Genomic DNA, 23911 nt, shown 5'->3' on the forward strand with positions numbered 1-23911 from the left:
TACGCGTAAAATACAATCCGATTAAAGTCAACGTTCACGGAAAAATACCACACTCATTGTTTGGGCAATAACCTGAGAAATACCGTCCATTGATCGGTCTTGATGTGTAACATTAGGAGAATCAATTTTGTGAGAAACCGACAAGCTTTCAAATAGAATGAACGAAACTAGTTATAGTGTTTTAAAAGCCAGAAATATTCACCCGAGTGATTTTTGTTCCAACTTTCTCTCAGGAGGTAACACACTGAGTATACAGTGTTTTTACGTCGGTGAAGGGCAAAACCTAATTTGATTTACATCACCCCGACGCAAAACTTAAACCCTTCTATCCAATGAATACTTAATGCGGTACCCTCTGCTATGTACATCATATTCGAACCAGCCAACCGATCCCGTCAGCTCGGTGGTCGAGTGGTAAGACATCTGCACTAGAAAGCAGGAGGTCGTGGGTTCGAGTCCCTCCCGAGTGATTTTTTCCAACTTTCACTCGGGAGGTAACACACCGAGTATACAGTGTTTAAACGTCGGTGAAGGGCAAAACCTAATCTGATTTACATCACCCCGACGCAACAATTCCATTATATAGATAATGAAAAATAGTGGTTATTACCACCCCATCTCTGAATCCTAAGCTCAGTCAGCTCACTCACAGCATATACATGTACCGTATACATACACTGTCAATTACAAATGAGGCACTTAGGCTTTTATCTTAATTGAAGTGCCTGAGTGGAATTAAATTAGGGCATAAACTGCTTGAAAATGTTACACATCTGAATGATTTTACAAAAGAAGGAAAAAAATGTATCGTGGCTTTGCACAACTAATAAATTAAATCAAATTGAGTGGCTGGAGTAAAATTCTGCTTTCTACCTACCAGGAACATGGTGGCGCTCTTCCCCATGAGCAAAGCACTCGTGTTTCACTTTTTTCAATGGAGTGTCAAGTTTATTTTTGTACAAATGAGTTTAACTGGTACACGACAGATTAAGGTAAATGTGCTGCTTAAGAAGATGGAAACCAGCTAAATCACTTGCACGCGGCGTGGCGTCAGGACCGACAAACTAGAGAAGTTGTGGCAAACGAAAGGCCATGTAAAACATTCGAATCTAGTCATATTGTGAGGCTTTTGAGTGATACGTACCAACATGGTAAGAATGAATGGTTTGAGCTTAGTATGGTTATGATCAAAAGGTTGCATGTGATCTATGTGGTTTGTGTAATTTAAGTTAAAATTTGGGGCAGGATCGTCTCAGCTCAGAGCTCAGCAAGTAGTTGAAGCACGTGCATTAATGTTTATAATCGTCTATTTTCGACACTACGGAGCATCGGCCAATTTTCTCTTTGAGAATAGAAATTGAGAATAGTTGATAGCCTCTTTGTCACATGAGAAATCCAGTTGCTGTACAATAGAATTGTCCTGCTATCGTGGTTTTTATATCCATGTAGGCCTAGTATTTGAGCTGACATGGCTGAAGTGAAGAATACAAATGGGACTTTATATTTTTTTTGGGGGGGGGGCAAATTCAGAAACGGTAGAGGGCGCTATTGTTTTGGAAATACCCTTCTCATTAGAAACTTTGGAAGGGATTTATAATTTTATGGTAGGCGTGACAGGTGTGATTTTTAAATTTCGAACTACGTTTTAGGACCTACTTTATCATGTTTATAAAATCAAATAGACCCAAAACGGGGCCTGATTATCAGAAAAAACCAACAACAACAATTGCATTCCAATGGACAGTACATGTTTTTAGAAAAATAAACATAATTTGGAATAACTTGACTTGTTTAAATGATATCGTAATCATTCCAATGCGACATCATCCCTGATCTCATAGACTTGCAGACAAGTCCAGGGGTGTGAAATCTCAGCTTTAAAGCTGATTTCAGCTTTTTTGGTTTTGGATTTCAGCTTTTTTTCCCTCACTTGCTGTGTACAAAAGTATAGGAGATTTCCAAAGTTCAGCCTTTTTACACCTTTTTCAGCTGTTTTCAGCCATTTTTATCAGTGGTCACTCATACCCCTGAAGTCACTAAAGTATCCAAGAATATTCGGAGTAATTGCAGAATACCCCGCCACTCGGAAATACACCCCTAAAATCTCTGGCTACGAGGTTGGAATCACTGAAAAAGAAACAATTCAAGTCCATGCCAGCTACGCGGATACTGAGTGGGGGTCCATTATTTGAGAACGAAGCAACACAAAATGAATGGGAGTTGCTGAAAAAATTGTAAGTCCAAACCAACCACCCTGTTGGCGGCTACGCAGATACGGAGTGGGAGTCCCCTTGAATATGCTTGAGAACGAAGCAACACAAAGGAATGGGAGTTGCTGAAAAATTCTAAGTCCAAACCAACTACCCTGTTGGCGGCTACACGGATATGGAGTGGGAGTGCAGTGGAGCATGACGCAGAGTACATACAAGTAGCGCTGAGAAGGTTTATTGAGGGCAATCAACCGTGACCTCGTAGCCGGCTATGAGGTGGATAGATTGAGTGGCGGGGTATTCTGCAATTGTGCCGAATATTCATACCGCGTGCACGTTAGTTGTACTGTCAGACGGCACGGTATGTGGTTGTTGGCGTGGCGTTGTGCGACACGTGAACAAAACTTGACAAATGATAGACTTCATTTCTGTCATAACATTTCTGTCACAACTGTCTCGACGTGCCAAAAACATCGCTTTAAGTTCCAATCTGGTGCGACTTTTAATCAAAATGTGTCTTTATTTACTAATATTGCTCTGTCCATTTTTGAGAATGGCCCCGAAAAATTCAGTCTGAACTTGAGTCCCATTTGGAGATGGACTATTTTGGCTTAGAAATATGCAAATTTTTTCAAGTGTTTATTTTAGGTGATTGAGAGACGTGTGAAAATTATGATGAAGATCAATAACATGTGCAAATCACCCCGTAATACCTTCTGATCAACATACACGTAAGCCCGAAGAGCGATTGCGCGGCAACTTAGAAAAAATGTTGTTCACTGTTGCATGGTTGATGCGCTGTTGATGTGTGCCAGTTAGTGTACGGTCCCTATTTCAACATGTTCAATTTATCAGTATACAAAGAACTGTCTTAACAATTATCCAAAGTAAATCCTCTTTTTCTAAGATACAGTAAATAAGTGTTAGATCTACTCCAAAACGTTTTGTTTAAAATGTTTTGGCATACACCAAATTTCTGTAAATAATAATTTTAATTTTTTTTTGCTTTATAATTAGGCCACTTATCACAACATCTGAACCGTCAGTGTATTATGCTGACAACAGTGGTTCTTAACCCTAACCACCCCAACTCCATCCAAATCCATCCCCCCATTTTGGTGGATTTTGGGGGACTTGGTCCAGAAGGCCTGGCGTGACTAAATGTTGATGGAGTATGATGGACTTGGGCCTAATGGCCTGAAGCAGTGCTAGGGGTATCCGATTGATTTGGCCTAGCTTCCTGTACTGCTATTGTAATAAAAGCCATGTGTAGTAAGTCCATAAATGTCAACCAGTGCGTCAGTGGTGGATTCCATTATGCCATAAACAGTTTTGTATTAGACACGGTGATTGATGGATTCTGATGGACTTCGTCCAATTCCCAGTAATAGATGCTGGGGAGTTGGGGTTAAGCTGTGGAATCAGTTACGAAAAGCTTTAAAATCTGTACAAACTTATCAACAATATAGATTTAAAGATAGGCCTAGCCTTGCATTGACATTTAAAAAAAAAACCATGGTGGTCCCTCTTTTGAACAAATACATATGAGCCATACCCCCAGATGCTTGTATTCAATATACCTCAAGCACTGTTAGACGAGAATCCAAGGGACTGGGAAAGTGTTTTTCGAAATTGGAGGAGGTTACCAAAGGAGTGTGAAATCCTGTTGCAAGGCTGGGAATATCAGAATAGAGAGAAGTTCCAAAGTGCCACATGCGTTGTGCCAGCGGAAGACTGAGAACTCGTCTTTATTCTTTTTTTCCCCAACAGCCTCGCGGCACGATTATCCAGAAAGATTTCCTCCAGAAAAACCTCCTAGTTCGAAAGGGCTTTTCCAGCCCCATTTGGAAATACTTTGGGTTCCCGACCAATCCCAATGATCCCAGCGAGCCGGCCAACGAGGACGAAATTGTCTGTGCGCTGTGCAACAAAAGCCTGTCGTACAACAAGAGCACAACGGTTATGCACAAGCACCTGAAGGGCCGTCACCCTAGTGTGTTTGAAACCCTCGCAAATGCCACCCCGGAAAAGAAATTGTCGAAAGGAAAGGTGGGCAGGCCAAGTGGACGCCGTTCTGTATCAACTTCAGTAAGTCCCTTATTTCTTGTAAAATATCCCATTTTCATTTTAATTTATTTTTCTTTATGTTAAACTCTTTTCTGTCCGTCACTTCCCTTTGTATACACTTTTTGTGTGCACTCTTTTGTTTCAATGTTCTCGTAAGACAAGACAGGCATGCAACTTTTCCTCAGATCTGCTGATTTCCTTGATTTTTACTTCTCATGAATGCCATTACAACTTGAAAAACACTGTACGAAGTCTTGTGTGGTTTGGAGTTTCCTCGTTTTTTTCTAAATTCCCAGTTGCATGCCTGGCAAGATTTTAAAAAAAATATTGTAATGGTCACATAAATAAATTGAAAATATTTCCTATAAACTAAAATAATTATAATACAAATCAAATCCTGGCCCAAATATGTCAAACAAGGTTGTACCATTTGTTTCCATATGGGTTACTCCATGAAGTTGGAATAATAGCTGATAATGCTGAAATTACTCTCTTTGTTATCAATTTGTAAAAATTTTAGTCTTTCAAATCCTTCAAAGTAACATTTTCCTCAAAGGATATGATGTTACTTTTAAAAATAAAATCAAACTAGGACTGTATCTGCCCTCAAATAATTTTTATTGGGAAAAATGTGTGCAAAAAACACTAAGAATGTCAGTAAAAAGTGTGACATTTAAATTAACAGAAACATGTGTTTTTATTTTTGTTGTTTTGTTGCAAAAATGCCAACTGATCAATCCTTTTAAGTAATTTACTATTAGATTAAAGTCATATTCACCCATATCTATGCATAAAATTGTACAAAAGCTGCTCGTGTTGATATTACATGCATGTGAAAATTCTGTTACCTATGCTACATTTGGTGTCCGCACTTTTTGTGTCCTTTAGCATAGGTACTAAGGCTTGCTATCTCCATACAGTACACTGTATCTGAAAGATTTTGATTTTAATATGTTCAACTCACTCCAAGTTGAGTTTTTAAAAAGTTGAATTCTCCAAACTTGCTGCTGTTTATAAGATGCAAGAAGAAAAAGTATCATTTTTTGAAATGGTGTCCATGTAGCATCGGTATTTTCAAACTAAAGAAACCCCTCAAGCTGAAATACCTCCACACATACTGACACATCTTAACCTTTGGTAAATAGTAATTGGATGGATATTCAAAATAAAACATGCTTTGCAAAATTGTTCTTCAGCAATGAAGATTTATGTTCCAAAATATAGCGTGGTGTCCAGATGTAGCATCGGTAGAAAATGTAGCATAGGTAAGAGAGTATTCCTTAGTTGTGAAGCTATGATTGTAGACAAATTATTTTTTTAATGTTAGAACCAAGAAAGTGGTTAATTACAATAAATTAATAACAATCAGATACAGATGAACTCTATTTTACATAAGGGTTTGCTCCTCTAAAGTGAAAATTGATAAATAGGACACGGTGTCCATGTAGCATAGGTATTGTTCCACACTCTATAATTCATACACACATCCAAATTATGTATCCAAAATTCAGCTTCTGTTTTCGGTTTGCATGTCCACTGCCATAAAACATGATTTAGCCATGTTTTGCTTAATTTTCAGTTAATTACTGGATAAATTGTGCTGTTTTCTACCTATGCTACAGGACACGGTGTCCATGTAGCATAGCTAAAATTGACACATTGTCGGCCATATTTCTCAGCACGACGAGCAAAGGCATACATTTTGAACATCATTTTAGAAAGGTGGTTCACTGACTGTGTCATTTAAGTCAAACTTTTACTCCTAAATGCTATTTTATATCTCTTCTAGCTGATTTGGTTACTTTTTCCAAACAAGCACAATTTTGTCAAAATTACACAAAAAGCCTCAATTTACAATGGGTTTTATCAACTTATTTTGAGCATCTGCTGAACCATTTGTTTTTTCCTTTGATTATACCCTAAAAGTTAATCTTAAACAACAAGAAAACTGACAAATAACCTAACCCATTAAAAAATGTTCAGAGCAATTGTTTAGATTTGGTGTCCATGTAGCATCGGTATTTTGAATTTCCTATCATGAATATAAAGATCAACCACAAATTCAGTTTTATGTTTTGGGGAAAAAGCATACTATTTCCTAAAAATATAGTAGTTGAGCTATCAAAAACAATATTCGGATGAACATTTGGGAACTTTGACCCAATGTCACACTTTTTGCCCGAACTTCATGGAGTAACCCACATTCATTACTTTACATGAAGAAGTATCATACTTATAGAAGATGGCTGTGTCCCTTAATTAAGGAACAAAAGCTCAAGCTTGAAGTCAACAATACATCGGTTATTCTCTTCAATTTTTTAATCCTTGTATAAGTTATTTCCTTTTTCACATGAATGAAAGTTTTAAACAAGTGTAATGCGATCATTTTGTTTGTGTTCTGCAGTCTAGCAGAGTCCAGTACAGCGATACGGCAACGCCGATGGTCGGCCTGAAGAGGAAGAATGCAGTGCCCAAGCGTAGCTCCAGTTGGGTCTGGAACTACTTCTTTTTCCCCGAGGACCCGGACACCAACCAGCCCAGCAAAGATTTTGTCACCTGCACCCTGTGCGAGAAAAAGATGAGCTACCACGGCGGCACCTCGCCCATGCGCACCCACATCCGCTTGCTGCACAAGGCAGAGTTTGCCGAGCACAACCAGTGGGAGGTGGTGGAGGTGTCGCAGGACATTCTCGGCATCAACGCGGCCGACCCGAAGGTCAAGCACGAGGAGCAGCAGTCGGAGTTTGAGGAGCTGAACTTGAGCTCACTGGTGAGTAAGGCGACAGTTTCCCGGGGCTAGTTGCTTCTTGTTAGTTGTGGAGTTGAAAGGTTTCATTTCTGTACATCACAGTAAATGCAATTATGGAGTTGTCACAACCATTTATGAGGATGATTATTCATAATCCTCCTAAATCCTTCAAAATGTAGCAGGTTTTTGAGGAATTTGAAGGATTGAACGTACCTTTATAAAAAAACATTTGGGTAGCCTAACACGAGGACTATCATGACAGTGTGAGGAGAGAGCAGATGTGGTTCTCTGAAAGGACTTTTGCAAAATGTTAATTGTCTGAAGGTGACATCTCTTTAATAAATAACTGACTTTCGTTTGTTTCTGGATCTTCTTTGTAGTCTGAAGAAGACATTTATGCTGAAGACCTGTTGCAAAAGAAGGGTCTGCTGCACAAAAAGGGGGCCTGCTCCAGCCCCATCTGGCAGTTCTTTGGATTCCTCCCGGACCCGGACGACCCGGCAGAGCCCCAGACCCCAGATAAGGTGGTCTGCGCTCTCTGCGGCAAGCAGCTAATCTACACCAACTCCAGCACCACCATCATGCGTAACCACCTGGAGCACAAGCATCCGAAGGTGCACAAGCACGTCAGCTTGATTCCAAGGGCTGTCGGCACACCGTCAGGCGAGGTGAGAGGTCTTCAAGAAGCAGTCCAGCCTGTACTCAAGTCAGATTTATTGTGCATTGATCCTGGCCGTGCTTTGTTCATAAAACCAAGAACAAGAGACAGTCTAGTTCTCAATGTTGGATTCTGTTTGATCTAGCAAACTTCACACTCTTGTTGTCATTTGTTTCTGTTAGATTATAGCAGGGCGCCTTTAGAAACCAAAATTTCTTAACTTTTTCTTCATTCTTTTCATTTGTTTCCAGTCAACCAGGCGAAGTGGGGGCTTGATGAGCAACCGGAAGAAACGGCTTTCAACGTGCATTGCCAACTACATCGCCAAGGATCTCAAGCCTCTTTCCTCGCTTGAGGAGCCCAGCTTCAAGACGATGCTTCATGAGTTTGACCCCCGCTACGTCCTCCCATCCAGGGACGATTTCACCCTGAGGATCATCCCGCGCTTGTACGACCAAGTCAAACACCTGACAGTTCTACCGGCAGTCAAGAACGCCAAGCACGTGGCGCTGTCAATTGATGTGTGGGGCTGCTCTTCCACGGACCAGTACATGGCGGTCACAGCACACCTCCTGACTTCGGACTGGGAGCTAAAGAGCTTCATGCTGGAGAACGTTGAGTTTCCGTTGCCCCATGATGCTCCCCATATCGCAGACTGCCTGAATAAGATTGCTGCAGATTGGACCATCAGCGACGACCCAGTAAAAATCAGCGCCCTTGTCACCAACAATTCTGTCAAGAACAGCTTCACTGGGAAGCATGTGCCCTGTTTAGGACACTCTCTGAATTCCATTGTCAAAGCAGGGCTTCAGTGCCCGGGGGTCGAAGAGCCATTGGCTCATTGTGTAAAGCTGGTCGAGTTTCTCCTCAGCTCTCCGAAATATGCAATTACTGTTCACACGACGATTGCCCAGCAGCCAGGAGAGCCTGAGGTGACCTCTCAAGACGTGGATGTCTCACAGCAGTACGAGACCCACCAGCAACTTGATGTCCAGGGACAGCTGGATGTGCTAGAACGGCTCGTAACGGCCGCCCAGATCAACGTGGAAGACCAAGCTGACATTTCAGCTCTGACTACCATCCAACAGGTAGAAGCACAGCCAGAGGTCCAGCCAGACGATACTCTGAACATAACCATGCAGGACTTGAACATTCCGCTTGGAACAACACAAAGCATGCTTCGTGGCATCCTTGACAAGAGAGATTTGCTTAAGTCAGTCTTGGTGGCAGCGGACAGGATGGATCTTGAGTTGACCGAAGAGGACATGAAGATTGTGGAAGAGATTGAAAAGGTCCTGGCTCCTCTGCAGACGCTGGCAGAGACAATCCTCGGGAAGAGCTACGCCACTGCATCCGGCCTTCTACCATCGGTGTACTACCTGAAGTCAGTTCTCAAGGAAAAGGATGTCGACCTGCCTGAGATTATGGAGATGAAGCAGGCCATGGCACAGGAGCTGTCCAATGTCTATGATGACCCAATTCTCTTGGTTGTCCTCCCTAAGGCCACATTCCTGGATGCTCGCTATAAGAAGCTCCCCTTCCTGACCGAAGAGCAGAAGATAAACCTCCACGATGAGATTGCCAACGAAGCCATGCTCTTGACAGACAACAAAATCGCCGAGGGTACTGACCGAGATGAGCCCCCAGAGAAGAAGCCGATGCATGTGTGGGCCTCTCTACTGGGAGACATGTTTGACGATGAAAACGTCGGGGTCAAGGAAACGGAACCAACTGGAGGAGCCAAGGATGAAATCCGGAGGTACCTGACAGAGCCACGCCTTGGCCTGGAGGCAGACCCTTTGAAGTGGTGGAGGCAGAATGGACCCAGGTACCCACTGCTCTCGGCTGTTGCCATGAAGTATCTCTGCATCCCATCCACCAGCGTCCCCTCAGAGCGCCTGTTCAGTTCAGCGGGGGCCGTCATTGCCGCCAAGAGGTCTCTCCTAGATGCCAAGGATGTTCAATTGCTCCCTTTTCTAAAAGCCAACCTTCAGTGATTAACAAGTTGAAGAGATAAACACTAACCCTCCTATGCAAACGTACATTCTGTGCCCAGAAGTCCTTTCAGTCAAAATCAAACAAGTGACTGTTTCCAACGGTTAAGAATTCCCAGCCTACATAAAGCACGATTGACTGGCTGGGACTGTTTAAGTAACTTGATTCAGCTTTGCTTTGACTCGGGGTGATAAAACAGCTGTGACCACAACTTGCCTGCTTTGTCTGTTGACCCAGTTTGACTAGTCACAGTGCTTGCTTGACAGCTGATCTGACTGCTGGTGACTAGCCTTTGTTAAAAGTATAGCAGGGGAAGTGGAAGTAAATTTTGACTGTCTGTAACTGTTTAAATAGCAGGAGGGTTAAAAATCATTGACTCTACAATTCTACTGCGCTAGACTCCAGAAACTGCAGTGTTTGCCCTCTGTCGTAAACTGTGTTGTGTAGCCTATGAAATGCATCGTAGCACTTTGTGTTACAAGCTCGCAATGATGTTTTACTTTTTTTTCAGAAGTGAACCTTGTGCTTACCTCTAGCGTGACACTTTTTATTTATAAATTTATGATGTACATGTAATTAACTAACACGTGAAGGAAATCATTAATAATTGCAACAATAATTTCAAGCTAAAAATTAAAGATTCCTAGAAACTACAAATCCAAAAGCATATTCTGTGGTTATAAAAAATTTCCGGCGGTGACTTCATTTTTCTCATCCGTTTTTAATAACATTGTACAAAATTTCTGTAAATATTTCAGACTTCTTTTTTTCATCAATGGTATACTGTGTTAATGTATCACTCTCACAGTTTTGCAATTGAAGTTCACATGTACAAGCATGTTGTGTATTGGAATAATACCACAATCATTATACAAATAATAATGCAAAAGGAAAGTTGCTCTTTGCTGGTCGTTTTTGTATATAATTTGTCAAAATGTGTGTAGATAGTTTAGTAAGTTTCACAATATACATGTTATGAAAAGAAAACAATGACATCACTTTAAAAGCGTACATGCATTTCACTTATTCTAAGTGAATTTTATTTTTTACCAGTCATGAATTTGTATTAGACTAAATCCTGTCATGGACTGGACGGGGGAAATTTAAACAACAATGCTTTGGAACACCTGTAGATGAATTTGAAATGGAATAAAAATGGCACTGTAGATACATTTCTTTTGTATTAAGAGGCAGTTGCAGGTTTTTGGGGTGGTATTTTGGGGGCAAGGGTGACATTGAAGTGTTTTATTGCATAACCGTTTTGAATAAAACGTAATACCTGGACAGTGTTCCTGGCATTGTGTATTTTTCTTCATTTGAAGCCCAACTGTACATGTGCTTAGGTTTTAAGAATTCAGATATTTAAATTTCTGGACTCTGCAGAACAGTAGCTTTCCAATGGTATAAAATGTTGGGGTACCGAGTTCAGTAAATGGAAATATAGATCACAAGCTAAATTAAAGTTGTGAAACTAATTTTTTAGAAAATGGCCTTTTAAACAATACTGTTGAATTATTTTAAAGGGAAAATACAACATTTGCAAACATCAAAAAATAAAACTACCAAATCATTTTGAAATACCTTGCTGGACTGTTAGTGAATGACAGTGTAAAGCATCCTGTAAAATCATGGCACCTGGTATATTGTCATTTTCAAGAAAAGTGGTATTTTTGTATCAATTTCCAACGCTGGTCGGCCGATCAGCGTTTAAAAAAACTGGCTTTTTTTCCTTCAAATACTGGTCCCAATTGACCATCGCACTTGTTTGCAATCGATTACAAACCTATGAACGGGTACGAGCCAGCTAGACTGGTTCCCTGACCTTACAATTCCCCAATGTATGTAAACTGCTCTGTTTCTGTTTATATGGAGTCAGGGAACCAGACTACAGGAAAATGATTGTTTTTCTTGGTTTTTATAGCATTTTGGAACCCGAAACCTCAAAAAAGTCGGTGTAACTATATTTGCTATATATTTCCAACCCCCCAATTCCATCCATTTCTGAAAATGACAGCAAAAGCAAATGATGTACATGTATATTCCCTTTAAGGGAATATGCTTAGCCGGTTTTAAACATGTACAGTACGTTTAAAACCAGCTTTGGGTCTTTGGCTCGGGACATTATCGGGACAAGAATTCTACAACAGCACCCTTGCTAGTCAGTACTGTGGCTCCCAAGCCACAAAGATGAACTTTGCTGGGAAATAAAAAAAAGAACTTTTTGAGGAAAATCTCACTGTAGTGTTCTGGGGTAAACAGTGCAGACGGTTCCATCTCAAATTCACAAACGGATTCAATAGGCGGACAATGGACAGTCCCACTCCACGTGCTGTGCTTTAGAAATGTACAATAAAATGTAAGAACAAGTGCGAGTGCACAATAAGCTCTGGCCGTGTTGCAAGAAGTCTTGCATGAAATTGATCATAATGATCCCCGCCACTAGTGCCAGAGCTTAAAAATGGGACGCCAATGGCACATATGGAACACCATCCGACCGACGGACCGACCGACCACCAAGTGACATGTAGAAGGTCCTGCCAGATCTTAACAAATAGGAAGTTGTTAGAGAAACCCCTGAAATTTCCTGTTGACAAGAACCTCAGAGGAGAATAAAAAAAATAGGCATCATGAAACCCCTTAGGAAGATATCAGGAACTCCTAAGCTGGTAGAAAATCGGTAGTGGCAATTGGTACTCCCTAGGAGGATAGAAAAATTTGCGAGTGCACAATAAGCTCTGGCCATGTTGCAAGAGGTCTTGCATGACAGTCTTACATGAAATCGATCAAAATATCCCTGCCAGAGCTGAAAATGAAACTGCTCAAATCATTCCGTGCCAGAGCTTAAAAATGCAACACCAACAAATGCGACGCTGATGGCACATGTAAAAACACCATACTTTTGGTCAATTTTTGGGGACAGACGACCGACTGACCACCAAGTGACATATACACTGTACATGTACAAGCTCCTGCCAGGGCTTAAAAAATGAAACTGCTCTATATTCTTAAATACAGTAAAAGGGAGTATCAAAACGTAAATTCCCACAAACACTGCTCGAGTACCAACACTTTGGCAATGTTCCAGCTTTTTAACTTGAAAAAGCAGGTTCTACAACATTTCTACAAGCAGTAACATTTTGTTTTTTAATTTTATCGTTTGATATAAAAAATTTTTTTTAATTACAATTAGTACTAGTTTCTCCAATTAGAGAAAAGTTGCAAGCCTCATCATTCACTTCCCTCTCCCCTTGCTTTCTCTTGCTATTGCTTTTGACAGGCAATGTACATCCTGTACGAGCACGCGTCCGGCTATGCGCTGTTTGCGGTGACGGAGTTTGAGGAGATCTCCATGCTGCACAGTCAGGTGGAGAAGAGTGTGACGGAGTTTGGCAAGTTTGCCTCGCTGGTCAAGCTGCACGCCTTCTCCCCGTTCAAGTCGGGAGCCAACGCGCTGGACAACATCAACAGCATATCGGAAGGTTAGTCCAACACAGGCTTGATGTCCCAAAACGATTATAGAGTCAGATATCGGACAGTGAATCCTTTTCCTTATGACCTCTAACAGACATCAAGGTAATAAACACATATTTAACCTACAAAAATTCATAAAGTAAAGTCTGTCGCGTGTCAGTGTGGCCCATCAGGCCGGCATTTGTCACTGGTTTTAGTAGCATGAATGCTAGTCCATCACAGGTTACTCCCCAGCTAATGCCGGTACCCGTTCATACTCCTGGGTGGAGAGAGGCAAAGTGGGGGTGAAGTGGCTTGCCCAGGGACACAACATATGGCCAGCGGCTGGATTCGAACCCTGACCCTCTGATCATGAGTCACAGACCTTAAACACTAGGCCACACTCCCTCCCCCTGCTATACTAGTGCAGATGTCTTACCACTCGACCATGGAGCTTGCCAGGGTTGGCTGGCTGAAAGTATAGTTGTCATAGTGCACAGTAAAACATTAGAATTTCCGAAACTTTGAGAGTGTTACAGAAACTGTGGTGTGAGGTTAGGTGTTCATTCTAAGATTATGCCGTGCTCAGGCTTGAAGCGTCTACTGGCTCTGTGCAAGAATTGTAGAGGGGCGTTATGTTGTCGGACGTACATTGAAGAAGGGATTGTATATTTAAAAAAAAACTGTAGATTTTAATATCCCTCTTTAGTGCAATAATGATTACATGTATGTGTGTGAAGGGAAAAACCATATGTTAAAATTGACATCTCCCTGCCGCTAACAATTTCATCACAAGTTGTTAATTGCAGTTCCAACTGGTATATCAGCTTTTCACCAGCAAGCCAACCCAGCAAGAGAAGTGGTCGAGTTGTCAGACCTGTGCTCTAGTAAACTGAAGCTCTTTGGTTTGAAACCCACCTGAATAAACTTGTTGTGAATGTTTTCAAGCAGACTCTCGCAGAGTGCTACGAAATTCCATCAGCAAAGGCAAACATCAAATGTCAAAAACAAATGCAACTTCTTTTCCTTTGAATCCCTAAGCACCTTACAACGTTTAAAAGTTATGTTGCTCCCGTAACTTAACCCCCTAAGGGTTCCCCAGGACTAGCCTGCTAAATCCAGCAGAGTCCAACGGTTACTTCTTATTCAATCCAACACAATCCAACTGTGCCTAATTTTTAGTTGTCTGCTGGATCCAACAGAGTCCAACTTGGCGTTATTTATCAGTACCCAACAGAATCCGACTCTGAATATGTACATACTACATTTGTACAAGGGGTTTACTGCTCGATCCAACAGGCTTATGATATAGTTGGATCCTGTTGGATTCAGCGGGGTTAGGATCCAGATAATTATATGAGCTGCCAGACTTTAAACTAAAATTGCGGTCCTCTCTTTTGTCATTTTTCTTCAGGCATAATGCACGATGACCTGCGCCTGTTCCTCGAGACGAACCTCCCCGAGTCTCCCAAGAAGCGAAAGAAGATCACGTTGGGAATCGGCGACACCAAGATAGGGGCGGCTGTACAGGAGGCCCTGGGCATACCATGTCAGGCCGGAGGGGTGGTGGTGGAGATAATGAGAGGTGAGGGCACCGTTGATTGTCCCCAGGGTCACGGGTTCGATTCCAGCTAGGAACTTGTCTGAATTTTGTTCCCCTGATTCAGCCGGTCCCAGTGCAAGCACAGACATGCTGCCATAATGGCATATCTAAGCCGATGTGCACCAGTGAGGTGCCAAAGTAGGGCCGTCCTGCATATACGGGATACTTGAATATTCGATCATCAACCGAAAATTCAAATAGCTTTTTGCCGGTTTGAATATTTTCAAAAGTAAAACTATATAAGTGCACACTTGACTATGGTGCCATTTTAATGGTAAAGTTGCGTTTATATTGTCAGATACCATTTTTTGTTGTTGACGATAAATGTCTTGTCGACACCTATATATTGGTCCAATTCTTTTAGCTGGATAAAGTCCCTGGACAGTTGTACAGTACTTACTGCAAAACACTCCCGCGGCGCATGCAACTTTTAACCGGCGCGCTTCGCATGCAACTTTTGACCAGCGAGGAAGGCAACTACATCTGGCGTGTGTAAAATTTGATCAGCGAGTTTCAAATATTCAAATATTCAGTCTAAGTGCAGATGGAATAATCGAATACTAAATTATTCCAAAATGGACAGCCCTATGCAAAATTTCCCGAAAGTAAAGCTTTTAAATATTTCTGGCAAGAGAAGAAACTTGGATGAAGCCAAGATTTGTAAAATGCCAAATGTGTTTCAAAAGTTCAGTTTGTAACCAAATATAAGGCCACGCCTGAATAACTTGGCTGACTGGCCACAATTACACGTGTGCCCATGGAAGCTGCCGAGTCCAAGTCCACTTCTCATAGACCCAGCCAATTCTAATGCGTTTATAATTTCATTATCCTGATTCTCTGTGTGGCCAGGGCTGCGCTACCACTTCCACAAGATGATCAAGGGATTGACGGCTCAGTCAGAGGCCAAGGCCCAGCTGGGCTTGGGCCACAGCTACTCTCGCTGCAAGGTCAAGTTCAATGTGCATCGCGTGGACAACATGATCATCCAGTCCATCAGCTTGCTGGATCAGCTAGACAAGGACATCAACACCTTCTCCATGAGGATCAAGTGAGTGTGTAGGCTTGCACTTTCAAGCAGGCCTTGGGTCGACCTACGATTTGCTTGCGCCGCGACAGAACCATCGGCAGAAAACACAGAAGTCATGCTCAGATCACAAACCTGAAAAATCATGTGGTTATCCTGAAACAAGCGGCATCTCAACACATAAACAGAATAATCGCAACCATGATCCCAGCACCCACAATGCGACGACGATTCACAATAAAATTAGATGATCTGGATGCGTGCATGACGTCGTAACGTCATGCAGATTGAATGCAATTGATTCCCGGGAACACGTTCTGTCGTGGTACAGAAGTTGAAAGTCGGGTCGCAGTTGCACTTGGGTCGCAAAACATCGGTGACTGAAATAATCCCGACAGTCGGAGCTCAGGCGCAGCTTGATCCTGAAGAGTTACTCGCCTACTGCAAAATCAAGATCACCATGCTAGCGTGTTACATGAATGTATGTACTATACGCTTATTGTCGATATAAGTTAAATATGTGTGATATTGCACCGTGAATATGTATTGTGTTTTGCAATTGTACCAAATTTTCCGGTCCCTGGAGCAACAACCAGGCCAGGTTTATCCAATAGGCACAGTAGGCACTGGGCCTAGGGCCTACAAAACATTTGGGGGCCTACGAAAAAATTGAGGGCCTACGAAAAATGTGAGTGCCTACAAAAATACCACAGTGTGCCAACATGCTTTTAGAGCTACCAGTTTGGCCTGTCTTGTTTAGTACATCAACATGAAATTGGTGCTGGTGCCTAGTGCAAGTGCGGAGTATGGCCTACGAAACACTGGTGCCTAGGGCCTACGGAACGCTTAATCCGGCCCTGGCAACAACCCAATGTCATCCCTGTATTCTGTTGCCAGTGACTGTTATATAAACAGCTTTTTTATTCTGTTCCTTGTTTTTTCCGTCAGGGAGTGGTACTCTTACCACTTTCCGGAGCTGGTGAAAGTGGTCAGCGACAATACCATGTACGCCCAGTTGGCCCACTTCATCAAGAACCGTAAGGAGCTATCGGACGATAGCCTGGAAGGCCTGGAAGAGATTGTGATGGACAGCGCCAAGGCCAAGGCAATCCTGGATGCATCACGCTCCTCAATGGGTAAGTCCGTATCCCGTTACGGAATAATGGGAACATCCCGGAAGTCCAATGTGAGAGTTCATATGGTGTCGCGGAAAACTTGGAATGTCCAGGAAGTCTTGAGAGAAAGTCAATATGGTGTAAAGAAAAATTGTGGAATCATTTGGATACTCTCAAGTCAACATCTGCTTGATGGAACGTCCAGGAAGTTTATGTTCAGTATTGAAACGTATGAGGTTTCGGCCAAAAAATATCGTACAAATACTGTTGAAATCACTCTTGCGAATCAGTATTTGTGGCGTTTGGCTGTATGTCAGAAGTTGGCTGGGAAATTTTGCCTTTTGAAAATGTCACATTTTCGGCAAAAATAAATCCGGCATGTAATGGTTAATAGGAGCAGTGAAACATATTTCGTGTGGTTTGAGAGTTTTCTTTTTATGTTGAAATGGGTGTATTTTGATGGCACTCTGCAGGCATGGATATATCCCCCATTGATCTGATCAACATAGAGCGGTTTGCCACCCGCGTGATAGCGCTGCAGGACTACCGCAAAAGTCTCCACACCTACTTGCAAGAACGGATGCACAGTGTGGCTCCCAACCTGTCTGCGCTAATTGGTGAACAGGTGAGTTGGTAACTCTCTGAAGGAATTTAGAAATATAATGCTGATGCCTTGTCCTGGCAGACTAAAACATGGTCACTTATCATCATAGGTTCAAAGCAGCAATCATGTAAAGTTCATGTTGCATCCATTAGGTTCAGTGATTCGACCATCTTACCATCTTATCAGGTCAGAAATCTCTGCATTATCTTTGATTCATCTCTATCCATGGAACCTCACCTTACAGTTATCTCTAGATCAGTCTGCATGTCGATCAGTAACATCGGACACATACGAAAATATCTTGACAAACACACAACTGAAATACTTGTTCACGCTTTCATCACATCCAAAATTAACGTGGGCAATTCACTGTTGTATGGCATTAACCTAAATCAACTAAACCGTTTGCAGCGACTACAAAACATCAGTGCCAGACTTATCTCTCTCACTGGTAAACATTCTCACATCACTCCTGTATTAGCAGATCTCCACTGGCTTCCAGTATCGCACAGAATCAAATACAAACTTGGCCTATTCGTTTACAAAATCCTCCACAACAATGCCCCGGAGTGCCTCATCGACCTCATCCACCCGTACTCAACAGCACGCACCGGACTCCGCTCCAGTAAGCTCATGATGCTCCACGAGCCCAGGACTTCCACTCTCTGTGGTGACAGATCCTTTACTGCAGCGTCAGCCCGAGTGTGGAACAAACTCCCTCTGGCTATCAATCATCTCCATCAATCACAACATTTAAGACAAACATAAAATCTCACCTGTACAAACAAGCTTACTCTCACAACACACAATCCTAACTTGACTTTCTCCTCAAGCGCCATGAGCGCCTTTTTAGGCGGATACCGGCGCTTTAACAAATGTTCTTTATTATTTTTATTATTACTTTGGGTCCCTAACCCCCTTGGGTGTGTGAACAATCATATTAAACTTGAAGGATTCATGACAGTAGGGTTAATTAAGCTAGTAAATCAACTTTAGGAGTGCAGTGCCCGGTACAGTATGCTTGAAAACTTTTGACCAGCTGTACATTTGACTGGCTGTACATTTGACTGGCTGTACATTTGATCATTTTGTTTTCTATTCTTTGTGCAGGTTGGTGCCCGACTAATCTCCCATGCAGGAAGCCTGACAAACCTGGCCAAGTACCCCGCCTCCACTGTACAGATTTTAGGGGCAGAGAAAGCCCTGTTCAGGTGAGGCGATATTCAACAATTCCACAATTCTCAATTATTGTTGACCAACGTCAACAATTTCAGAAAGTAACATTAATTAAAATGCCACATTGTTTAACTGTTGCACGTAATGCAAAGAATTTTACCAAAATACGCCATAAAAATCGCATTTAGATCTCACGTGTTTCATGCAATCTGTCCAGGGAGGGGTGAAAATGCTGAATTCAGTAATGACGACGATCGCAGTCGTGCATTGGCATGTACACTGTCGAGTGGCGATACTGTTTTGATCGCAACTTCAGAACGAGGCTAAGATGGCCGCCAAAGTTTAACCCCATGTATTGTCATTCCCCTCTTTGATATATGGTGAATACAATAAGAAGGCGCTATGCTCAAGGAACCTGGTAGATTTTCAGCAACTCTAAGAGGACACCTTAGGAGCTATTCAATAATTAGTGGGAATAGTTGTGGAAAAATGAGATGTTTCACTGCAAGATTCCCAGGCTTTCGTTTGCGAAAATGGAACATGTCATTCCCCTTTTTGATGTATGGTGAACACAATACGAAGGTGCTATGCTCAAGGAACCTGGTAGATTTTCAGCAACTCTAAGAGGACACCTTAGGAGTTATTCAATAATTAGTGGGAATAGTTGTGGAAAAATGAGGTATTTCACTGCAAGATTCCCAGGGTTTCATTTGCCAAACTGAACCCTGTCGTGGAAGTTTCCCGTACAAATTTTCTGGTATTCTGATAAGTCCTTACCTTGTGCCATTGTAGAGCTTTGAAGACCCGCGGCAACACCCCGAAGTACGGCCTCATCTTCCACTCCACGTTCATCGGCCGAGCCAGCCAGAAGAACAAGGGGCGCATCTCACGCTACCTGGCCAACAAGTGCTCCATGGCCTCCAGGATCGACTGCTTCGCAGGTTGGAATTTGTCTCAGAGTTGAAGAAAAACAACTTGTTGAAATCTGAAATAACCAAATCAAAATCGAGCCAAACAAATTCCTGACAGAACTTGTGCACGTTTCACAGCAGACGTTTCTTAAACAAGTGCGAGTGCACAATAAGCTCTGGCCGTCTTGCATGAACGCCTTGAATGAAATCTATCAAAACGATCCCTGCCAGAGCTTAAAAATGCGACGCCCAAAAAGGCGACGCCGATGGCACATATGCAACACCAAACTTAAGATTTATACCTAGATGTATAGCAAGATGTTATAAATACCACAAGACAATAACATTACTGCACATATTTTGCCTCCTTTTACAATCTTTTCATCAACATTTTTCCGAAAAACAATGTTTGTTAAGCATTTATTTTATTTTATTGCTTGTTTTTGAAAATAAAATTTGATAGATATTTTATGGGAAACTAGAGGGCTTGTTTCGGTCAATTTTTGGGGACGTACATATGCAAAATAAGTGCATGGCATTGACTGAAACAAAATCCATGTTTCGAAAATCGCAAGAGTGTATCTACGATGATGGCATGGCATTTGGTCAATTAGTCAATTATTTTTGGTCAATTCTTTTTGGTCAACTTAGGGGGCTAGTTTTGTGAAGTTTTTTCAAAAATTGTCAGTAATTTTTTTTCTGAACAACAAAGTGTTCTGAACAAAAAAGTGCTCAGAAAGTGTTTACAATGTAACAAAATTGCCCTACAAGCTTATGTGCGTACACCTCGCACATCAACTTGCAACACAAAACTTTTTTTCAAAGCTGTTTTTTTTTTTCTCGAAATAAGGTCACGGAAGTTTGGTGACGCACTACTGACTTTCCCACGGCATAAATTTGGTATCATGGTGTATAAAACTCAAAATGTCCAGGATTGGAGTTATTCCTTATTATGCCATGGCAGGTCACAAATATTGTTTTATTGTATGTTTGTTATTCTAGATTTCCCAACTTCTGTGTACGGTGAGAAACTCAAGGACCAAGTAGAGGAGAGATTATCATTCTACGAGACGGGAGACGCTCCAAGAAAGAACATTGATGTCATGGTTGAAGCAATGAAAGAGGTAAAGCAATGCAAGACCTGTACAGGATAGCCACCTAAACGGCCTGTATGATCCATATTATGCAAAGGATGAATGTTTATGAGTGCAATGGTAAGAATAATTTCACGAGGTGACAGATGGAATGTTCCATTCCACGAGGCGAAGCCGAGTGTAATGGAACATTCCATGTCATCACCAAATGAAAATATTGTTTTCCATTGCACGAATGCTAAACATTGAGTATTTGCTTTATACAACACCTGAATAAATAATCCTCATCTGATTGGTCACAATAGTGTGACCGTGCAAGAGAATTTCTATTTACTGTGGAATAGAACTTCTAGTTTTGTGGTACGGCTGTGCTGTGGGCTTGGGACGAATAATTCAGTGACGTGATCTAGGACGCACCAATCACAGTTCAACCTGGGTTGAGGGTCCCTAGTGTGAGAAGGCCTTTTGAGCTTTTTGACACGAAGTGTTGCTTGCATGCGCATTTTTATCTTTAAAACTGTTTATGTAATTCTCAACAATTTCTTCATGCAATCTGCTCAACTTGCTTCGACTTTGTGTGGATATTGTTGCAGGCCAGAGAAGCAGAGGAAAACGCCACCAAGAAGATCAAGAAGAAAGCCAAGAAGGACAAGAAGAGAAAGTCTGAGACGGCCGCCACCACGGAGGAGGAGCCCGTCAACGGGGATGCGGAGGCTGCCATGGAAACAGACGAACCGCCCAAGAAGAAGAAAAAGAAGCACGCTCACAAGGAGAACAAAGGAGAGGATGAAGCAGAGATTGTCACGGAGACTGAGACGCCGAAAAAAGACAAGAAGAAGAAAAAGAAACGGGAGTCTGAGGTTGGCGCCGGGGATGCGGGGGCTGAGGAGGAGATGGAGACTGCCACGCCCAAAAAAGATAAGAAAAAGAAGAAAAAGAGAAAGGAGTCCGAGTAGAAAACGCACAAGGGAAAGTACGACTGTCCTTTTTAAAAGTTTCACATTGTAGGCATCAGAGCCTTCTCATTACACAAGACTTTTTGTGATTTTTTTAGCAGCTGCCACTGTATTTTTTTATATTGCTCACGGACGCTGTACAGAAAGAGAAATATACTACTCAGCGAATGTTCTCTTTGTGAAATTGATATTTATAAAGTGAACATATTTCAACACAAAAGATGACCACTTTTCAATACTGGTTGGTTTTCGTCATTAATGTAAATTTGTTCGCATTCATGTTTGCGTAAACCAAAGTCTCTGTTGAACAGCTGCAAGTGTCACATTTAAAATCAATTGTTTAAACTAGTTTTAAAATATGGATGTACTTTGCTACAGTACCCCTAAAAAATTCATTGAATTTTAATTTGTAATTGTTTTTTTTAACTTTAGTTCTTAATCCTATTCAAATTTCTTTGGTCTTCCTTATTGAAGTTTGTGAAATAACCTTCAAATGAAAATTCACAGAATTATCTTCAAATAATTCACAAGATGGAATGTGACTTTGTAAACATTCTTTTGTTCAACTTAATACTGAATATAAAAGTTGTGTTAAGTGCACAAGTACTTTCTGTTAGCACTGCCAAGTAAGTGCCACACACTGATGTGAAGTACATTGTATGAGCAAGGCTTTGCCTACAGCTACATGTACAGTCGAATCTTGTTAGTACAAACTCTGTTAATACAAAATTCTGGTTATAACAAACATAAAGCCTTAGTCCCGACTGTGCATTTAGTCCCGACTGTGCATTTATGTGCACAATGAATGGGACTGATGTTCCTCTTAATACAAAATTCTGATATAACAAACAATTTGGCTAGGTCGGAACGAGTTTGTATTAACGAGACTCGACTGTATCTTGATGATGCTGATTGTGAAGTCTGGGACTGACAGATCATGTTCTTACATCATAACATTAATATTATTCCACTTATTCTTTTATTTTTGAAATGTCATTGACCGGCATTATTTTACTTTCTTATTGGTCACAAGAATAAATTCCACCAAGCTCGTGCCAGTAACTAACTCTGTGTCTTTGTCCATCTTTTTTGCAACTGTTCTGCATTCTGTACAGCTCTGAACACAGTGAGCGCATTGTGTGAAATACCAAAGCTGGACTGGAGACGTGACCTCATAACACACGTGTATATGAGGACACCCACCCACCCACGGAAGGACAAGGCGGAAACAGTATGCCCCTTCGGCTTCGCCGCGGGGCATAATAAAATGCTAATTAGTTTTACAAGGCAAAAAAAAAATTGAAGCTGGTGTCCATTATTGAACAACTTCAGTACACTTTCCAAGCAATCGGCCTGCTTATTGATTGCTTGCCTGGTCCCCTCCCCACCCCCGCCCCCTCAGAAAACTTCTCTGATAAGCACTGCTATTGTGCTAAATCTCAATGTTTCTTTTCAATTCCCCTTGTTATTTATTTTTTGTTCATTAATTATTCCATTATTTATTAATTTATTTCTCCATGTACTCGTGTTTTGAACATTTTTTTTCTTCATCAATGAAAATCCCGCCCGCAAGGTTATACTACTATTATACTATTTCAATTCTCGGGAATAAATCAACAAATACATGTAAACAAATGGAAAGATTTCCATATACGAAGTTCACTCAACACCCTGTGTACAAACCCTATGAGATTGGACTGAAAAATTCTAAGTGTTTTCTAAGAAAATGCTTGTATTTTCTCACTGCTCAAATTGACTTTGATGACATGAAATTGCTATCTGGGGGCTTGTTAGTCAATACAGAGGAAAATTAGTGAACTTCGCATATGGTAATCTTGCCCCATTGAGCTCCCGAAGGATTGCCCAAAAGAAACATTGTTTCTGTCTAGGGGTTCTCCAAACTGACTGGCATATGTGAAAACAACAAGCAATAAATATAAAAAGAAGTTTTAACTATACACACACAAAAAGTAAATTAAAGTTACATTAAGTTAAGAACAAGGTTGGTTCTCAAATTGCGATCGCCTTTGCGCAAGTTGTAACGTGCGCACGCAAATTAAAATGGCGCGGTGTAATTTGCGTGCTTCGGGAATCCCTCGCGCAAGTTTAAACTTGCGTGCGCAAGTTTAAACTTGCGTGGGGCACAAATTACGCTCGACAGTTATATGGAGAGTCAAGAACTTGAGAAGTATTTCCTAACTAGCTATAGCTTGAGTAACTCCAGCTGTGAATGAATATGAGCATGTCAGCTGGAGTTACTCCTCATACTTGTTCTAGGAGTAAGCTGGAGTTACTCAAG

At 41.5% G+C, this 23911-nt stretch overlaps 1 protein-coding gene across 2 annotated transcripts; it reads left to right on the forward strand.

Moving 5' to 3' along the window:
• The first annotated feature begins 984 nt into the window (after positions 1 to 984).
• Positions 985 to 22112, forward strand: LOC119719992 (nucleolar protein 56-like). Of its 2 annotated transcripts, XM_038189483.1 has the most exons (10): positions 999 to 1151; positions 12957 to 13158; positions 14544 to 14714; positions 15582 to 15780; positions 16705 to 16892; positions 17345 to 17496; positions 18586 to 18686; positions 19444 to 19592; positions 20565 to 20686; positions 21250 to 22112. In XM_038189483.1, exons 1-10 carry the CDS (start codon positions 1149 to 1151, stop codon positions 21610 to 21612), a joined length of 1650 nt encoding a protein of 549 aa, XP_038045411.1. In that variant the 5' UTR covers positions 999 to 1148; the 3' UTR covers positions 21613 to 22112. The 2 variants fall into 2 exon arrangements, with proteins under 2 accessions (XP_038045410.1, XP_038045411.1); XM_038189482.1 differs by lacking the exons at positions 12957 to 13158; positions 14544 to 14714; positions 15582 to 15780; ... (4 more) ...; positions 20565 to 20686; positions 21250 to 22112 and adding exons at positions 3981 to 4298; positions 6682 to 7047; positions 7407 to 7694; positions 7936 to 9818 and having other exon boundaries at positions 985 to 1151.
• Positions 22113 to 23911: the final 1799 nt, after the last annotated feature.

The sequence above is a fragment of the Patiria miniata genome, unplaced genomic scaffold (genome assembly GCF_015706575.1).
Source record: "Patiria miniata isolate m_02_andy unplaced genomic scaffold, ASM1570657v1 HiC_scaffold_9, whole genome shotgun sequence".
In the NCBI taxonomy this organism is placed as follows: Eukaryota; Metazoa; Echinodermata; class Asteroidea; order Valvatida; family Asterinidae; genus Patiria; species Patiria miniata.